The sequence below is a fragment of the Ochotona princeps genome, chromosome 29 (genome assembly GCF_030435755.1).
Source record: "Ochotona princeps isolate mOchPri1 chromosome 29, mOchPri1.hap1, whole genome shotgun sequence".
NCBI classification, from domain to species: domain Eukaryota; kingdom Metazoa; phylum Chordata; class Mammalia; order Lagomorpha; family Ochotonidae; genus Ochotona; species Ochotona princeps.
In genome coordinates, this window is record NC_080860.1 from 9,320,076 (window position 1) to 9,339,898 (window position 19,823).

Sequence of the window (19,823 nt, forward strand, 5' to 3'; positions counted from 1 at the left end):
AGGCAAAGACACAGGAAAAGAACTTTCTGGAAGGAAGTATAAACTGCTTGAGTGGGCAATACGCACTTAGAAATTCAGACCTGTAAGCTCTTGTGGCCCCCAAATTCTACCTCTGAGAACATATCCTCCAAAAATGCTTACGTCTGTGTAAAACCATTAAGTGGATTTTTTTTTCACTCTGTAGCATTGCTGAGAATATTGCATCATTGCAACAAATGGCCAACAAGAAATGCCGCATTAAATGAATGATCTTATAGTCATGGATCTACTGTTACTATACTAGATTAAATCTAGCATTAAATCTATTTAATCTAGCATTAGAGTAAATACTATTAGGTTAAAACAATGAGATATGGCTGCCATGCCAGATAGCAAACGGCAAGAAGAATTAGAAAATAGTAGAGTGCACATGGGTGGTTATTATTATTATTACTGTAGAATCAGCATCCATTTCCCTTCCTGTTTTTAGCTTTGAGAAACTATTCCACCCTAACTGGTTGGAATCAGAATGCTGAGCAATAGGTGGGCGGATCACCTAATCAGATTCTCTTGTTCCTACTTGTTGAATTCTTGACCAGAAATGATACAGAGTACAACGCATGCAAGCAGAAGTGCCTCGAGGGGAGTGCCTCGAGGGGCGGCCATTGGCTCTCGCTTCCTATGTCGTGGCAGTTGCTTCTCCAGTGTGCTTCTCCACCTTTTCCACTTCCACTTGTCAGCTCTGCCACCTGCTTCATATCCTTCTAATAAACGTCTTTCCATGCTTACCTCAGCTTGTCTCTATTGCTTGCAGATCACATGACCCGCAGACATAAAAGTAATCTCATTTTGGTAAAGTTAAAATAATGTGTAACACATGAGCTGTATGTACTTTTATAGCAGAAGAACCTAGAAATGTGTTTGTCAGATTAACGCTGGCTGTCTACATGCAGAGCTTGGGCAGCCTAGGAACACAGAGGAAGGAAGCAGGGTAAGGTCGGTCAAACGGCACATGGCTTCCGTCGTGATATTTCTGGAGGTGACATACTTAATAGGACTGCACTGCAAACCCGTAGTGTGCTGAGAAGAGAAATGTTAAGTTAAATCTTACACACACATGTACACACACATGCACACATGCATGCACACCCCAATAATGGCAATGTAAAGTGATGTATAAACATCTCTCAGAAGTTAGTGGAAACACATATTAGAAAACTATAGATTTCAAGATTTTTTGCACTAAAATAAATACCATTTGATTCCATTCTCCCACAGATTTTCTGAAGTGTCAATGATCATTTCACAATGTGTTCATACATAGTTATATATCATAAATATATGCAATACTTATGTCACTGGTATCTCCATAAAGCTGTTAAAAAGAACCTTTACTACTAAGCTTTAATATATTCTATATAAGTCTTTCTTCAATGTTATTACTTCTGTAAATCAAAAGAAAAACTGAACATTTTCCTGAAGATTGCTCTAAAATCAGGAAAACTTGGTTTCTCAAGAAGAATGCTCCTGGGGTGACCTTGTGGCATAGCGAGTAAAGTCACTATTGCAACACCCAGCATTCCATACAGGCACTGGTTCAAACCCCGGCTACTCTACTTCCTATCCAACTCTCTGCTCATGTGCCTGGAAAGGCAGCAGAAGTCTTGGGCTCTGCTCAAGTCCTTGGGCCCCTGTACCCAAGTGGGAGGCCTGGAAGAAGCTCCTGGTTCCTGGCTTCAGTCTGGCCCAGCTCTGGGTGTTACGACCATTATGGGAGTGAACTAGCAAATGGATGATCTCTCTCTTTTTCTCTCCCTCACTTTGAAACTTTGGCTTCCAACTTAATAAAAAAATAACAAACAAGCAAACAAAACACCTTTATCAAGCTATTTTTGCTTAGTTGGCTAGAATCTGATGATGATGAAGTCACAAACACTACTGTTTCAGGGAGCAATTATTTTCTATAGCTTTGATTGACAATAATTATTTCCTTAGCCTCAGATTTCCTCCAAACATGTGTTATTAGGAAAACAGTAGTTGGCAGTTGAAAAGAATCCAAAATGTCCTATTACACTTTCTCATTTTGAGTTTTTGACTTCTGACAGACTCTAAAAGTCCAGTACTGAGTGGATCGATTTCTCTCCCCAACCCCCTTCCCCCCAATGCTTCTCTGTTTCTGCCCCAAATCAACATTTCATGAGAAACAACTATGGTTCTACCTTTACGTTTTCTCTTGAGCCTATTTGTTTCATACTGTAATTATGCTTCTACCCCTCCTCTCTCTGTGTATCTGTGAATGTGGTAAGCCCTTCAGAAGGCCACAAGCCACTGTAATGTCTAAGAGAGCTTCCTTTTTGGGGAAGTGTCACCCCCATTGACAATACATTTAACCTGGAGCTGAAACGTCACCACCCGGCAGCACACATCATGGTGTCTGGGTTCCACTCCCAGCTTTCACTCCTCATTCCAGCTTCCCACTAACGCAGACTTTGGGAGGCAGAGGTGATGGCTCAGGAAGTTGGGTCCCTATTGCCTCATAAAAGACCTAAATTTTGTTTTCTGGCTCTGGCCCCAGCCTAACCTCGACCATTACAAGTATTTGGGGAATAAATCAGCAGATGGGAGTTATTTCTGTCTCTTTAGAGAGAAATAAAGTTCTTCTTGTTTATCTTCTTTATTTGAAAGGCAGATTTACTGAACAAGAAGAAGAGACAAAGAGATTGTACATCTGCTGGTTCACTCCCCAAATGTCCACAATGTCCAGGGCTGGGCCAGGCTGGAGCCAGGAGCTTCTTCTGGGTCTCTGATGCAGGCGGCAGGAGTGCAAGGTCTTGGCCATCTTTTGCTGTTTTCTCAGGCAAATTAGCAGCGAGCTGTTTTGGAAGTGGAGCCCTCATAGGATTTCAGCACTGCAGGCAGAGGCTTAACCCACTAAGCCATGGTGCCAGCCCCAAGAATGTATGTTGTAATCAATCTATACCTCACCACCAATTGGGTTAATCTCTCTAAGGCATAATTTTAGACATCACTGTCCAGCTCAGGTAAGTGCAGCAGATGCTTCCTCTGCCAAGAAGACAAATGAAGAGTCCAAGCCTGGCCTATAATACATGTGTCCAGTACATTTTACATTGCTTCACCCTGTCTTCTTCCACTGCAATATATGGCTCTCCAAAGAGTGGATCCTGATTCACTTTACCAAAAGTGCTTGTTTGTTTCAAGCATGTGAATACATTTTTTTAAGGCAAACTTTGATATTTTTATTAATGTGGTTGCTCATTTAGAAGGTTCCTTCTGATTACCCCAGGTGGCCCAAATATCTGATGCAACTGATTCACATTCTGAATTCTTCAGTTTAGTGAATGCCATCATGTCCACCCAACCCTTCACATTAGGAATTTGGAAGGGTTTGTTGAATTCCTCCCCTCTTCTGAAAGTCCCGCATTCACCGGGTAAGGGCCACTATTGGGTCTGCTTCAGGAATGTCACTTAGATATAATCTTACCTCCGTTTCCCCTGCCTCTTCCAAGCTGGATTAGAGAAAGCACCTAAGCTAATCCTTCTGTCCTTGGCTTCTCAGCATCCAGCCTAGCGTCACACCTGTGGCACCAAAACCAAACAGGTCACGCTCATGCGTAGAAGCCTCTGGTGGCCATGAGTTTAGATCTGAATTCCTTGCCCTCAGCCAGGCTTCCACAACCTCACAACTTGCTCTAGCTGTCCTCGCTCTGCTGCTCCATGTCACATACCCACAACTCTGGTCACATTCAGCTGCTCTTCAATCCCTGAATCCTACAAGCCCTTCCATTATTTTACACATGTGATACTTAATTCATATGACTATTTTTGCACCTAACATGTTTGATGATCATTGGTCTATTATACATCTGTCTCTTCTCTTAGACTTGGGAGGGAGTATGGCTTCTCAGTGGCCCTGACATCCAGGCCAGTGTGCCTGGCACAAAGAAGGCCCTCGGCAGGTGCCGCGTGACTGAGGGGATGGGCTTAATTTCAGAGCTACACTATTGTCTGAATGTTTCACGTGGAGTCAGAGAAAGACAAGCCTTTGACCCAATCAGGCTGAAAGCAAAAGTTTTCCAGTCTACTTCTTTTGAGTCTTCCCTGCATATGGCTTACAATACAATTCTTTACTTGTATTTGATTCCTTCTTCTGCAATGAGCTCTCTCTTACCAAAGGTAAATGCTTTCCCTGATTTTTTGTGGTCTACTACTCAGTAATAGACTAGAGGCCATGCACTAGAGGCCACAGAGGAAGGATCTAGGAATGGATGAGACAGAGATGTGGTCACCACACCCCAGCATGGCTTATCACATCAGTGACAGTAGTTATGAACACAGCAATTACCTCCCGAATGTTCTGCTGCTCCACTTCGTGCCGCTTGACCATGATTTTCCGCTTGAAGAAACGACAGTTTTTGTCGTAGTACAGTCTCTGTTGAGTGAGAAGGTGGGCTTCCTCTTCAGCTTGTGTGTGCTGCAAGTTTTCTTTATGCTTGGATATCCTTTCTTGCTTTTCTTTCTTGGGTGTGCTATGGTCCTCATTCATTTCCTAAACAAATAAAACAAACAGAGAACAAGCCGCTCAATCAAACAAAAGGAACCACAAGAGAAGAAATTATTTGAAATCATTAATAAGTGAAATGAAAAGACAGAAGGGTTTGATATTGAACATATCAACTGCCCTCCAACCCACTTCACCCCACTTTCTCAAAGGGATACGCATGAGCTGCTAAACTTGTGAGTCCACCAACTTGTCACTCTCAGAAAGTTTCCTCATTCAGTCAACACATCCTGAGTTCCCATCCTGTCACAGGCACTGCGTAAGACAGAAGGATCCAATGGAGAGCAAAAGGACACTCTAACGGGGTTTAACAAAATAGGATCCAAAACTCATCCCAAGAGCTACAGGAAATGCACTGAGAGCCATGGCGAGAGCTGCTATGAAGAGGAAGCCCTTGTTCCTATCGGCACATTTCACAGACAGGTTTTGAACGTGGTAAAAACTAACCTGAAATTTGAAAATGTGGTATATGTTAATCAATGCAAAATAAGAGAAGAAAACCCTAGGGAGAGGAAATGGCGTGGGCCAAACCCTTGGGGTCGGGGAGGAATGGTGGCTGGGGGGGGGGGTTGACGCAGAAGTCAGCAGCTTGGTGACAAGGCTGAGAAAAATGGGCAGATTTCAAAAGATAAGAGGTGATTGTTAAGTGTCATTAATTTAAATTTCCGGGAAAAGCAAGCTTCATTGTGATTAGAATATTAAAAAAATGTTTTCTCTATGTTTTTAAAAGATTTATTTCCATCTTTAATAAAAGAACATGTAGCACATTCCATTCCCCACATTCTCTTGTAGCAGCTCATGAATGTAGTACAGCCTGCAAATGCTATCAGCCACCACACCACGCCATTTCAGTAATTTCAAGAAAACTAAAAACTTAACAACCACTTTTTTTTTTAAAAGATTTACTTATTTTATTACAAAGTCAGATATACAGAGAGGAGGAGAGACAGAGAGAAAGATTTTCCGACAGATGATTCACTCCCCGAGTGAGCCGCAACGGACCGATGTGCGCCGAGCCGAAGCCAGGAACCAGGAACCTCTTCCGGGTCTCCCACACGGGTACAGGGTCCCAAAGCTTTGGGCCGTCCTCAACTGCTTTCCTAGTCCACAAGCAAGGAGCTAGTTGGAAGTGGAGCTGCCGGGATTAGAACCGGCGCCCATATGGGATCCCAGCACGTTCAAGGCAAGGACTTAAACCACTAGGCCACACCGCCGAGCCATTAACAACCACTTTCTAAAAATATTTGGTAATTTTTTTCTTTTTTAAAGATTTATTTGATCTTTTAAGAGTTATTTATGTTCATTGCAAAGCCAGATATATATAGACAGGAGGAGACAGAAATATCTTCCATCTAATGATTTGCTCCCCAAGTGACCGCAATGGCCAGTGCTGCACCGATCCAAAGCCGGGAGCTTTTCTGGGTCTCTCACGTGGCTGCAGGGTCCCAAGACCATGGGCTGTCCTTGACTGCTGTCCCAGGCCACAAGAGGGAGCTGGATGGGAAGCAGGGCTGCTGAGATTAGAACTGGCACCCATATGGGATCCTGGCACGTTCAAGGCAAGGACTATAGCCACTAGGCCAGTTTTTATTAAAGAGTCAGATATACTGAGAGGAAGAGAGATAGAGAAGAAGATCTTCTGTCTGTTGATTTACTCCCCAAGCGACCAAAACAGCCAGAGCTGTGCCAATCTAAAGCCAGGAGCCAGAAGCTTCTTCTGGATCTCCCTCACGAGTGCAGGGACCCAAGGCTTTGGGCCATCCTCAACTGTTTTCCCAGGCCACAAGCAGGGAGCTAGATGTGAAGTGGAGCCGCTTGGTTTAGAACTGGTACCAAATGGGATCCTAGCGCATGCAAGGCGAGGACTTTAGCCGCTAGGCTACCACGCCAGGCAATATTTGATATTTCTTTATTATTATTATTTTACTTACTTTATTATCATTATTATTTTATGATACAGGTACATAGGCCCTGGGATTTTCCTTATCCCTCTGCAATCCCTCCCCCACTCAACTGAGTTCCCCTAGATTATTACTATAGCATAGTTCTTCATAAACAGTCATATATATGTCCATTATTGCAGGCATGGACAATGGCAAAGAGTCCAGCATCCTATTGTCAAGATATAGTTAACAGTTTTATTGGGAGTCCATCTTTGATCTGGAAGTACAGATGCATACTGCATTGTATTCTCTCACCTGGATATAACAGCTGCCATTACAGTTACTATACATCACCTTTGATGAAAAGCCACAATACAAAATCAACAACAGGAAGTAAAAAAATAAATTAACAACGCCATGCTACTGAATGTCTAATGTGTTGCTGAAGAAATGAAAAAGAAAATTAAGAACTTTCTTGAAGCAAATGATGCTACTGTATAATGTATCAGTCAGTGAAGAATTTAATGAGAAAGTGTTCTGAAGAGATGAAACTTAAAAAAAAAATCAAAATCCATGAGATATAGTTTCTGCTGATCTTTGTTGGTGATATATATCTCCTGTAGGCAACAAATAGATGGGTCTTGTTTTTTTTAATCCAGTCTACTTTTCTATGACATTTGATGGATGAGTTTAAGCCATTTACATTCAGGGTTAATATGAATGGATGGTAATTTGATCCTGTCATTTTAGGAATGGATTGTTAATTGATCTAGTCTTCTGTTATTTTATGGGATGTTCTTCACACTTGCCTTTGGTTTTGGTGGGTGCTGTTCCTCTTCTCTGCCAAGAGAACATCTTTAAGTATCACTTGTAAGGCAGGTTTGGAAGAGGCATATTCTTTTTATTTTTAACTTTACTGTGGAAGAATTTCATTTCATTTTCAAAGACAAAGCAAAGCTTTATTGGGTATGTCATCCTGGGCAGACAATTTTTTCTTTTTGAATCTGGAATATGTCACTCCATTCTCTTCTGGCCTGTAGTTTCCTGTGAGACGTCTCCCGTGAATTTAATTGGCATTCCTTTATATGTCAGTTGATTTTTTTTATACAGGCACATTTAAGGATCTTTCCTTATGTTTGATTAAAGAGAGCTTGATTATCCTGTGTAGTGGTGAAGATAGCTTTTGGTTGGGAGTTCTGTGTCCCTCCTGAATGTTGTTTCCGAATTCCTTCCCTAGATTAGGGAAATTTTCCCTTATTATTTCATTAAATATATTTGTAAACCCAGATTCTCTTTCTGCACCTTCTGGGACTCTCATAACTCTTGTATTTGGCCTTTTAATAGTGTATTTCAATTCCTGAATACTTTTTTCAGCTTGACCCAGCTCTGCTTCCAGCTTTTTGTTTGTTCCCCCCTGGTGACAGGAAATATCTTCCAATTCTGAGCTTCTTCTGCTTCATTTAATTTTGGAGCCTCTCCACTGTGCTTTTAATTTGCTTCACTGTGTTCTTCATTTTTGACATATCAGTTTTCATTTGATTCATTTCCTGTGTGACATATTTCTTAAATTCCTTGAATGCCTGCTTTATGTACTTCTTGTTGTTAAGAAGCTTTATACCAGATGTTCTGAATTCTGTGTCCCCCATTTTCTCGATGTCTTTCTCAGTAAATTCTGAGGTTGGCAAAGGGTTTTGCTCCTTTGCAGGGGAGTCTTCAGTAATAGTCATTGTGCCTTTGTCTCTTCTTTTGCTCTTGGTCATTACACTTTTAGTTATCAGATTCGTTTCCTTGGGGCAGGTTTCTAAGTTGTGTCACCCACAGGGCTACAATTCAATTTTACTTATTGTGTTTGGTAGATGGCTCTTTGTTTGCAGTCACTTGTGCTACTCCCTCCAGCGAGTTCCAGGTCTGGGTTCTTATGTTAGCCTTCCACCATGGTCTCCATAGCCACAGATCCTGGTTCACACTCTCCACATCCTGTGCTACCATGCTGTTGCTGCACTGTTGTCTGTATAATCTTTCTCCCACTTCTGGTTCAAGCAGTTCCCAGGATTAGAGAGACACCAGGTGTCCTATTGAGCTAGGTTGTTGTTGGTGTGGATCTTGCCAGAACCTGTTGGCTATTAGGTCTGGGGGGTCACATGGACCTATTTTGACCTGTACGATGCCAAAGTTGGTATTATATTCCCTGTGGGACCAGTGCAATGCACTGAGCTCAATAAGTTCAATCCCAGCTTAGCACTTGCACAGCTCAGTGTTGTCCCTGCAGTCTATAGTGTTTCCACACTGTACAAAATGGCGCCTGATGTGCCACTATTAGAGTTCTTGATCTGCTGGCTGATAGATAGGTCTGAGGGTTACCTGGACCTATTTTGGGTGGAACTTTCAGGATGCCACGTTGTTGCAGTTCACTGACCAGAAATGAGTTCACTTCCAGCTCAGTGCATGCACAGTCCTGTCCCAAAGCCTTTGTCTCCCTATACAAAATGGCACCCGATTCACTCTATGGGGTGGACTGGGTTGTGAAAACCACCCTATTCCCACACTGCCTGTCTAACACCTGTCATTCTGTCTCCGTTCCTGGTCAAATCAAACAGACCAGCAGGACAGGTAGTTCTTTGGATTCACCTTCTGAGTTCCTGGTGAACGTCCCTTCCCACCTTGTTGCTGGTGCAGTTCAGATCACCACTTGCTTAATGCCGCCGGAGTATCAGTCATTGCAGCACCACACCGTTGTGTCTGCTGCCTTCCCTTGTCTGTCAGTCTCCAGGTGCCACTCCTCTGTTATTCTGTCCTTTCCTATTTTCTGGAATGTGCCCTCTCTGCTTCACACTGGCTAATGTCTTTCCTTCTATTTAAATGTGTCCTTACCCTATTCCTCCATCTTGACTCTATATAATCATATATAGTCATATAAACATGTATATAATAACCATATAATGCTTAATATGTCACATTGTTGAGTGTTTATTTTCAGGTAGATATTAAATGATTTTCATTATATCATTGAAGTTGTGTTTGTGTTCTCCAGACTTGGAAGCATGCAGGGCTACACTGCTTCCCAGCTTCTGAGGAGTCAGGTATCCTCCAGAGGGCTCCTGCAGGAGGGGAAGTTCACAGGACAGCAGTGGCTGAACTACCTGGCGCCTCTCTCACAAGCAGCTTTTTTTTTTTTTTTTTTTTAATTGAGAGGAAGAGAGACAGAGAGGAAGATCTTCTGTCTTTTCTGTCCAGAGCTGAGCCAATCCGAAGCCAGCAGCCCAGAGCCTTTTCTGGGTATCCCACACAGGTGCAGGGTCCCAAGGCTTTGCGCCATCCTTGACTGCCTTCCCAGGCTACAAGCAGGGAGCTGGATGGGAAGTGGGGCCACCAGGACTAGAACTGGTGCCCATATGGGATCCCGCCACATGCAAGGCGAGGATTTTAGCCACTAGGTGATCATGCTAGGCTCAATTTTTTCTATTTTTAAAAGGAAAAATTTGTGTGGCTAAAGGAAGAAAGCAGCAAATCAGAACAGTTAATTGGTTAATCTGCAGTGAATATAAGCAGACTGCATTTAGATAAAGTACAGAGTCCTCTTTGTCTGACTAGCTTGACCTGTACTCACATTTGCTCAACTACTCGTGCAGTTGAAATATCCCTTTACTGCTAACATCGATTATACTTCATGTTTAGATTATTTTTACACTTGCTAAAAAAGAAATGATTGTCTTGTCCCAGTGAAGTCTGTAGTGAATTTATTTAGCTGTAATTCTTAGCAGTTTGCATGGAACTACAGACAAGTCACCAAATACTAGTAAGAGCAGCATTCAAGAAATCCTGGTCCTTAGATCCTATCTTGCTTCTTCAGGAGGCCTTTCTAGGCCCTCTTGAGGGACTTCAATCAAACCCTGCGGGGTCAGTCATCTGTCAAACATTCATATGTATATAGAAGACCCAGGCATAAGAAAGACATGGTCTGTGCTCTCAGGATGCTTATCAGCTAGTATGCTAAGTAGTTTTAAAAAAAATCACTACAAAGACATAATTTTAAAACTCCAGTGTTATGAAGCCACATACATTTGTCTGGGTCAAGGAAGTTATCATAGGCTTCTTTGGAGAGATGATTTTTAAGTTCCTACTAATTCTCAATCCTACAAGGAAGAGGAGTTGGAACTAAATGATCACAATTGCAGTCAGGGAAGAATTAGCAATAGGAAGAACATCCTGGTCAGTGACACACATGTGTGCCAAGACCTCAGGGAAGCAAATAGCCTGGTACATTTGGGCAACCAGAAGATGGTCATCGTGACTGGAGCAATGGAGAGGGAGTGGTGGTAAGGAAGCATTGGTGAGAGATGACACAGTAGGGGTAGGCTGGTAGCAGGCCACACAGGGACTTGTAGGATTGTGATCTGTTCTGACAGCAATGGGAAGTCAATAGATTTTAAGACTATTTATTTCTACTTGTTTGAAAGGCAGGGAGGGAGAGACAGAGGGAGCTTTCCATCTTCAGGGTTCATTCCCCAAATGCTCACAATTGCTAGGACTGAGCCAGGTCAAAGCAAGGAGACTGGAACTCAATTTGGGTCCTCCACAAGGGTATCAGGGACCCAAGCATTGGAGTCATCATCTGCTGCCTCCCAGTGTGAACAATAACAGAAAGCTGGAATAGGAAGCAAAACGAACAACTCACACTTGTGCTACGATATAGGTATAGGAATCCCAAGTAGTGGCTTCATCACCATGCAAAATGTCTATCCCCTAAAGATGTTGCAACCATTGGGGTTACGTGACTGGATTTATGGTTTGCAAATATCACTCTGGCTGAAGTGAGGAAGATAACCTGGAAGTAGCAGGAGTGTTAGAATTGGGCCAATGGACCTGGAAACGTGATCTCTGCACTCGCAGCATCTGGGAACGTGTTAGAAAGTCACATTTTTAAACTCTACCCCATACCACGTGAATCACAAAAATGTAAGGATGGTTGAGCAAATCAATATAAGCATTTCCAGTGATAATGATGTAACGTTTGAGGACTCTGAATAGAATATTGATACCAACACAAGATGAGTTGATTTCAACTTTCTCTGGCAACCTGGTGACCACAAACACTGGTATACTTACCTCTTTTATTTTTTCCTTACAAATCTTATACTGCTTCTTCTGACTTTCTAAGAAAGTTGTCAAATCTTTCTTCTGCTGGGCCAAGATCTGTTGCTGGAATTTCTTTTCATCTGCTGCAGCTACCTTTGCCTGGTAAAATAACACATATGAGCTGGATGAATTTCCCTTTTTGTATGCAGCATTCAGCTGAATATATTCTCCAATACATTAAAACTAGTAAGTGTTGAATACTATTTTAAAAATAATTAGTGAAAAACAATGTACAGAAACTTATTTTGATACTCATATCTCATACAAATTTTTTTTTCTACTTTCTTTAAAAACTTTTTATTTCATTTATTTGAAAGGCAGAGATTACAGATTGAGAGAGTGGTCTTTGATCCACTGGTTTCCTCCTGAAATAGCCACAAGGGCCATGGCTGGGTCGGTACAAAACCAGAAGCCAGGTGTATCTTCCAGGTCTCCCATACGATTGCGAGGGACCAAGCAGTTTTAGGCCATCCTCCACTGCTTTCCTAAGTTATCAGCAGGGAGACGGATCAGAAGTGAAGCAGCTGGCATTTGAAGTGGCACCCATATGGGATACTGGTACTGCAGGTGGCAGTTTAACTGGTTACGCTGCCAAAGCATTGGCTGCAGACTCCACTTTCTTCTCCAGAGGTGACCACAGTTAGAATTAGGTTATCCTTTTGCAACTGAAACACAATTGCATAAATGCTCAAAAACATATAAAACCTGCAGATGGATGCTCATAGCAGTGTTATTGATAACTGCCAGTTCTTGAAAGCACCCAAGATGTCCTTCAGCAGGGAAATGGATACATAACCTAGGGCCCAGATAAGGAGATACTGACTCTTCAGCTCTGAAAAGAAATGAGCGAATAATTCACAGAAGACATGGAGGAGACTTCACTGTCTGTATCTGTGGAAGAAGCCAATGTCCTGAGCTGGATGATTCCAACCACACGACATTCTTGCAAAAGTAAAACTAAGGATACAGTTTTCCGTGGTAGCCAGGGTTTGGAAATGGGGTATGGGTAGGTAAGTGGACTCTCAAGGCAGTAAAACTGTGCTTCATACAAAAAGTTTTTAGCACTGAAAATACATTCCCAATTATGGGAAAATTATAAAGATGACTCATAAACATGTCTCATTGAACACAAAAGGATTTTTTCATCATATTTTTGGTAGCCATAGGTTTATACTATATTATAAAATTGACAATCATACTGGCTATTATTATTTCAAGAATGAAACTCTAACAGTTTTCCTAGTGGAATCACCTTAAATTTAATAGGGAAGCTATTGACATTTTGTTTTCCTAGATATTATACACAATCCACAACAATCAGATGCCATATAATTGTGGGGAGTCTAAAGTGTTTCATCAAACACAACCCAAACACATAGCAATCCAATAAATGTTGGCTCTGGCAGGTGACAAAATCTGTTTCAGGGAACCTAAGATGAGGCATGCACGTAAGACAAAGGACTTATGAGATGGCAAGTTGGTCTTCATAAGCTTATGTATGTTTGGCTTCCATTATCAACAAATCATCCACTAGGAACAATTCTCTGCATAAATTCATCATGCCAAATTCCTGAGAAAGAAACTGATGGGTTTGTTTCATCAGTAGTATTCCTGTTTGACAGAGGTTTTGTACTGCATGAGATGATGGCCGTGTGGGAATGCTTCTTAGTTGGATGTCTCCTTTCACATGGGGAGACCCTGGAAGCCTGTCCCTACTAACTTCATCCTCAGGGACTGCACGCTGTCCACAGCTTTCCACACTGTGTGCATCTTACGCGTGTGGGATGGCAAGGAAGATGCCTCTATTTTAGCCCTGCATGTAACTGGGTGAGCAAGTCTCTACATCAGCATTCTACTTCTCCTTTACTTGTACCCAGACTACTGCCAAGGGAATGATGCTCCACCATATATGAATGGACAAGAATGTCATACAGAGCTACTCTAGGTTAGCTTTAAATACAATTTATTTTTAAGGTACTGCAAGATTTCTTTAAATTTATTTATTTATTTGATAAGCAGAGAGACAGACAGAACCATCTGCTGGTTTACTCTTCCATGTCCACCACAGCTGAGGAGGGCTGGGGCTGAAGCCCAACACTCAATTCAGGTCTCCAAAATGGACAGCAACAACCCAACTACTGGAGCCCTTACTGCTGTCTCTCAAGGTGCACATTAGCAGGGAACTAGGCTCAGGAGCTGAAGGTCAGGTACTCTGATATGTGAGCATCTTAGCTGCTAGTCCCAAATGTCCATTGCTATTGCTGAATGATGATTGTAAGTAGCCATATAGGACTTGGGAGCTCTGCTCCCTTAGCCCCCAGCAATAATGCCCCTTTATTACCTGCAGCCACTCCACTTCTGCCTCTCCTATCATTTGGTACTGCCCAGTCAGAAGGGCATGTGTGTGTACAGACCTCCTTTTCTATGATAGCCACTTGCTTCTTGGCCAGCTTCTCCAGCTCGATGGATGAGTTGTTGGCATGTGTCTCCACCTCTTTCTGCAGCTTGAGGCGGTGCTCGTCCATCTCAGCCTTCAGCTTGTTCTCCAGGGCGATCAGCTGCTTCTGGTGCTGGCGCCGCATCCGCTTATAACCTGACATCTGTTCCCGCAGCTCGTTCTCCTGCTCATGCTCATGGATCTGCCGTGTAACCTGAATGGGGTTGGGGAACAGGACTCAGGTCACCAGGTTCAGGAGAGACAAACTCTGAGGCAAGGAAGAATTGTCTGGGAAAATGGTATGTGTCAATGTCAGTTCATCTCCTCAGTACTAAATGCTCACCTGGAGTTAACACAGTACCAAGTATCTTCACAAGCTTCTCTCATTTTCAAAACCACCTCACTCACTTTCCTCATTTAAGAGGTAGGTGTTACTACATTCATTTCATAGATGAGGACATTGACACTTGAAGAAAGTAATGTATCCAAACAAACTCTGCTTCATATTTTTAAAAGATTTATGAATTTATTTATTCAAAAGACAGAATGATGAAGAGTGAGAGAGCAAGGGGAAGGAAGAGAGAGAGTCTGAGAGAAAGAAAGATCCTACTCATCAACTCATTCCCCAGATGGTCACAACAGTTGAGGCTTGGCCTGGACAAAGCCAGGAACCAGGAAATCCACCCAGGCCTCCCATGTGCGTGGTAGGAATGCAAGACCTTGGCTTATAATGGACTGTTTTAGCAAATGCATTACCTGGGAGTTGGCTGGGAATCAGAGCAGCAAGGACTAAGATCACACTCCAGTTTATGGGCTACCAGCACTGCAAACTATGGCTTAACCTGTTGCACCCCCGAGGCCAGCCCCCACTTGCACATTTTTGATATTCTATCAAATTTATATATGCTCACAATATCAATAAAGAATGGAGTTGAGACCTAGGCCCACACTATTACCACCAGATCAGGATTTCTCACCCTTCATGCTGCTGACAATGAAATGGATACATTCTTTGTCCTGAAGGACTGTCCTGTATACCGCCAGACATTTAACATAATGTACCCATTAGCCTGTACCTACTGAAGGCAAGAGGCATCTCCCAAGTCGTGACCAAAAAAATTGTGCCTAGATACTGACAAGTATCTGAGGTGCAGAAAAATTTGTTTCCAGTTGAGGACTACGGTACTGTGGAATGTGCTGTCTGTCTCTCTCTGCATTTTTGAGGACCACGTCTTGAACAGTCTCAGGAACACTATTCTTTCAAAAATAGTCTGAACGGGATTTATTTCCTATTCTCTTATTCATTCATTCATTTGAAAGGCAGAGTCAGAGCGAGAGAGAGCAGAGAGAAAAAGAGAGAGAGAAAGAATGAGAGAGAGAGAGAGAGAGAGCGCGGAAGGTGGGGAGGGAGAGAAGGAGGGAGGGTGAGAGAGAGATCACTCATCATTTGGCTCACTCCCATTATGCCAGCGGCAGATGAACCTGGCACAGGCTGAAGCCAGCAGTCTTTCTGGTCTCTAGCATGAGCACAAACACTTGCGTAGTCCGGATTCAAACCAGGCAGGCACATCAAATTCCTGCCCCTATTTTCTATTCTTTTTAAATTTTAATTTTTAAAAATCTCTTTAATTTCCTATCCTTTTAAAATAATTTAAAATTTTTTTCATTTAAAGTCAACAAATTTAATGTGTACAGCTTTAAAAACAATGATATGAGTTGAGCGAGAGGAAAATCTTTTTGTATATCATCTGTTTCCTTCAAAACAGATATTAGCAAATGACAGTACAGTTGCTTGCTCTGCTGGAAAAGAAAGCATTATGATTTTTGGATGATTTCTTTTATCAGTAACTTTTCCTAAACTCATTCTCAAGTTAAATATTCAACAAACTAAGGAGTCAAATGTACATTTGAGGACCTTCATCTCATTAAATCTTTTTTGATTTCCCAGTCCTCACTTCAACTTATCATACCCCTGTATTTTCCTGTTAAGGTTCTCTGATTCTTTCTGTTTCTCTCTTTATAACTTTAGTTTTGTTCTTTACCAAGTGTCTCAGTGATTTCCGTTGACTATAACTCTCTTCTCCCCAGCTGAACCCCTAAACAAGTTTCACTGGAAATTTTCACATCATTATTAACTGTGTGTACTATTTCAGTTTATAGGTCAAAGTGCGTTTTTATAAAAAGAATGGTTTGTTTCACTGTTCATTTTAGAAGGTGCCCTGTTGTACAAGCCTGAGAGCCCTTACTATGGAGACAGTGCTATTCTGTAACTAGATAGTATTATCAAAGTAAACCATTAAACATTAGCTGAACTTTGGAACCTTGCCAGCTGAAACTAACGCTAGGTTTCATATTCATTTTTCTTTTCTGAAGGATAATACTTTAAAAAGTATAAGGGATAAGAGTAGACCAAAAAAAAAGATAACACTACCAAAAAGGCACCTAGTAGTCTATAAAGAAAATGAATGATTTATTTTGTTATCACAATAATATTTTTAAATGAATTTATTTCTTGATAAGATGAAAGAATGAAGTGAATTGATATGTGTGTAAATTTCATTTCATCTTTATGCTCTCCTGAAGTTCAATTGTAGTGAAAAAAAAATGTCAGTTATAAAGAAGAACACCAGTCAGTCCTTTCTGAATAAACTTGCTTTTTTTGTGAACATGAACATGGCAGTAAAGTCTCTGTTCCAGGATCAGGAACTTGAGGTACGTTTTATTCAGATAGCTAATTTTTGGGGTGTCATTTTAGTATTTCTTCTTTAATCAAATTCCCAAGTTCCAAAGCTATTATGATACATTTAAAATTTGCCATAAGCATTGGCTTGTGTCCAATAAAATATTCTTGAGACAAACATTTCCCTAAACTAAGAAGCCTAAAGAACACAGAAATGAGTTGGGTCAAGACTATTTTTTAACTTAATTGGTGGCTGAGTTTTTGTAAAAAGTGGTGTTACTGCCTAGCAGGCCATACTTGGTATAAAACATGTGGCAAAGACAAATTGCAAAATTCAACTCACTATTTCAGCGGACATTTTGATCTGAATGTTTCCCTTAACTTGATAATCACTTTTTTTCACTTCTAATATTACTTTTCACTTGTCACAAACTTTCTAAATCTCTTTGGGTACACACAGAGATACTAAGCTGTATAACTCTATGCATAAGCTAGATAGGTGAATTTATTAAATAAAAATATAGCCAAATGGTGATGGACATATGACTGCTTATGAAGAACTATAGTATAGTAATAATATAGGGGAACAAGGGGAGAGAAGGGGAGAGAAGACTTGGGAAGGGAGTAAGGGAAATCCCAGGGTCTTTTATTTGTATCATAAAATGATAATAATAATAAAAAAGAAGTAAAATTTTAAACATTTTCTAAAAATACAATTTAAATTAAAAAAAAGTGGAAGAACTTCCCTCTGTCTCTCCTCTTCTGTAAACCTGCCTTTCCAATAAAAAAAATAAATACATCTTAAAAAAAAATACAAGAATGTCGATCAGAACCAAATAGACCAATAACTCTATTAAAAGTATTCTTGTACTGTTCTGTCAGATAAAGTCATAACTGATTCATCTAATACATGGTTCATTTGATTTAAACATTTCTAGAGAAAACTGATGATTTTAAGATGCTTGACCTTAAAACACTCATTAATCCAGTAAGCATACAAAGAAACACTTTAAAAAGAACACAATACATGAACATATCTTCAAAATATTCATGGAAAGGACACATTAAGAAAAAAAAATGTGGCCAGCACTGTGACGCAGCGGGTTAAGCTGTCACCCTCCACTCCTGGTTTCATGTCGGAGTACTGGTTCAAATTTTGGTTATCCAGCTTGTGATACAACTCCCAGCTAATGCACCTGGGAAAGCATCAGGAGATGGCCCAAGAAATTGGACTCCTGCTACCCATATGGGAGACCCATATGGAATTCCTAGCTCAAGACTTCTGCCTGTCCCAAGCCCAACCACTGCAGTCATTTGAGAACTGAACCAGAAGATAGAAGATCTTGGACTCCCTCTACCAGTTTGCCTTTCAAATAAATGTTTTACATAATTTTTGTAAAAATTCTGTATGGACCCAGTATAATGACCTGATGGCTAAATCCTTGCCTTCCATGCACCAGGATCCCATATGGATGACTGCAACAGCTGGAGATGAGCTGATCTGAAACCAGAAACCAGGAGCTTCTTCCGGGTCTCCTATGCAGGTGCAGGATCCCAGTGTCCTGGGCTGTTCTCAACTGTTTTCTCACCCTGTAAGTGGGGAGCTGTATGGGAGGTGGGGCCACTGGGATTAGAACTGGTGCTCATATGGCATCCCAGCGTGTACAAGGTGAGGACTTTGGCTACTAGACTACCACTAGGGCCTGATATAAATAAAAATTTTTAAAAAGCTTATTTATTAATTTGAGAAGGGTGAATAAAAAGCTTATTTATTTATTTGAGAGGGGTGTGTGTGTGAGAGAGAGATCCATTTTCTGGCTTACTCCTCTGTTTTTCAATAAAGGCTGGCGCTGACATCAGAAACCAGGAAAGCAATCTAGGTCTCCTATATGGGTGGCAAGAGCTGGAACTGGGAACTGAACACAGGATCTCTGACGTACAATATGGGTCCCCAACTGCCAGGCCAAGTGTCCACTCCCAGTGCCCCAGTTTTTAGCTTATACTCTGTGCCTTAAGAATGCAGCAGTCGGTTAAAAGAATTTTAGCATGTTTATGATTTACAAAATACTTCTGAATACAATTTATTTCTTTAGAGAAAAATTAATTTATGATTTTCAGTGGAAAGTCAGATTTACAGATACAAGGAGACAAAGAGGAAGATCTGTCTGCTGGTTCACTCTCCAAGCGGCCATAACAGCCAGAGCTGTGCCGGTCCAAAGCCAGGAGCCAGGAGCCACTTCCTAGTCTCCCATGCGGGCGCAGGGTCCCAAGGCTTTGAGTCATCCTTCACTGCCTTCCTAGGCCACAATCAGGGAGCTAGAAGGGAAGCGGAGCAGCCAGGACAAGAACTGGCACCCAAATTTGATCCCAGCGCATAAAAGGTGAGGATTTAGCCACCAGGCTATCACACCAAGCCTACCTCTTGAATTTTCATAAGATCTGGGATTTGAATCAAGGTTCTGTGGCTTTTGAGGAAATTCATATCATCAGGACAGAAGAAGAGTGATTAATTTTTGTCTGAAGCCATGGAGAGAACAGACATCAAAAATTAAAAGCTGGAGGGAGTTCTCACAAATCAAATTAAGTCCAAAAATGGGTGGAGGTTGACATTTGGTGTAGAGAAGACATGGGGTCCTATATCAGAGTGCCTGTGTTTGAATCCTGGAGCTGTTTCTATGCCAGAAACTTGCTAACCCACACTTGGCGAAGGAGCAGGTGATGTCTTGAGCGCTCAGATCCCTGCCACCAGGAGAGAGATCTGCTTGGAGTTCCTGGCTCCTGGCTTTTGTCTGGCTCACTCCCAGCCACTGTGGGAGTGAACTGGTGGATGGGAGCTTCTTTGCTTTTCAAGTAAGTGAGTAAATTAATAAAATCATAAAAAGAAAATTATGGAGACGCAGTAATTGCAGTTTGTACAATGATAGTCCCTGAATTGTGTTCTGCCAGCTCTCTGATGATGGCCTGAATTGTTGGGCACCTGTATCCATGAGGGAGATCCAGAAGAAGCTCCAGGCACCTGGCTATGGCCCAGCCCTGCTCCGGCTATCGTGGCCATTTAGGGAGTGAACCAGTAGAGGGAGGACGTCTGTGTGTCACTCCTCTCTATCTGTAAGTTTACCTTTCAAAAAA

The 19,823-nt window shown here is 41.7% G+C and overlaps 1 protein-coding gene across 4 annotated transcripts in view; it reads right to left on the reverse strand.

Annotated features, from left to right (window-relative positions):
* TAOK3 (TAO kinase 3) overlaps positions 1-19,823 on the reverse strand; it is a 150,644-nt gene that overhangs the window by 13,906 nt on the left and 116,915 nt on the right. For all 4 annotated transcript variants that reach the window (XM_058656776.1, XM_058656777.1, XM_058656778.1 and 1 more), the window contains 3 exons: positions 13,992-14,228; positions 11,548-11,676; positions 4,343-4,546 (listed from right to left, as the gene is read on the reverse strand). In XM_058656776.1, the coding sequence (XP_058512759.1) occupies positions 4,343-4,546; positions 11,548-11,676; positions 13,992-14,228 (570 nt within the window). The remainder of the gene's footprint in view (positions 1-4,342; positions 4,547-11,547; positions 11,677-13,991; positions 14,229-19,823) is intronic.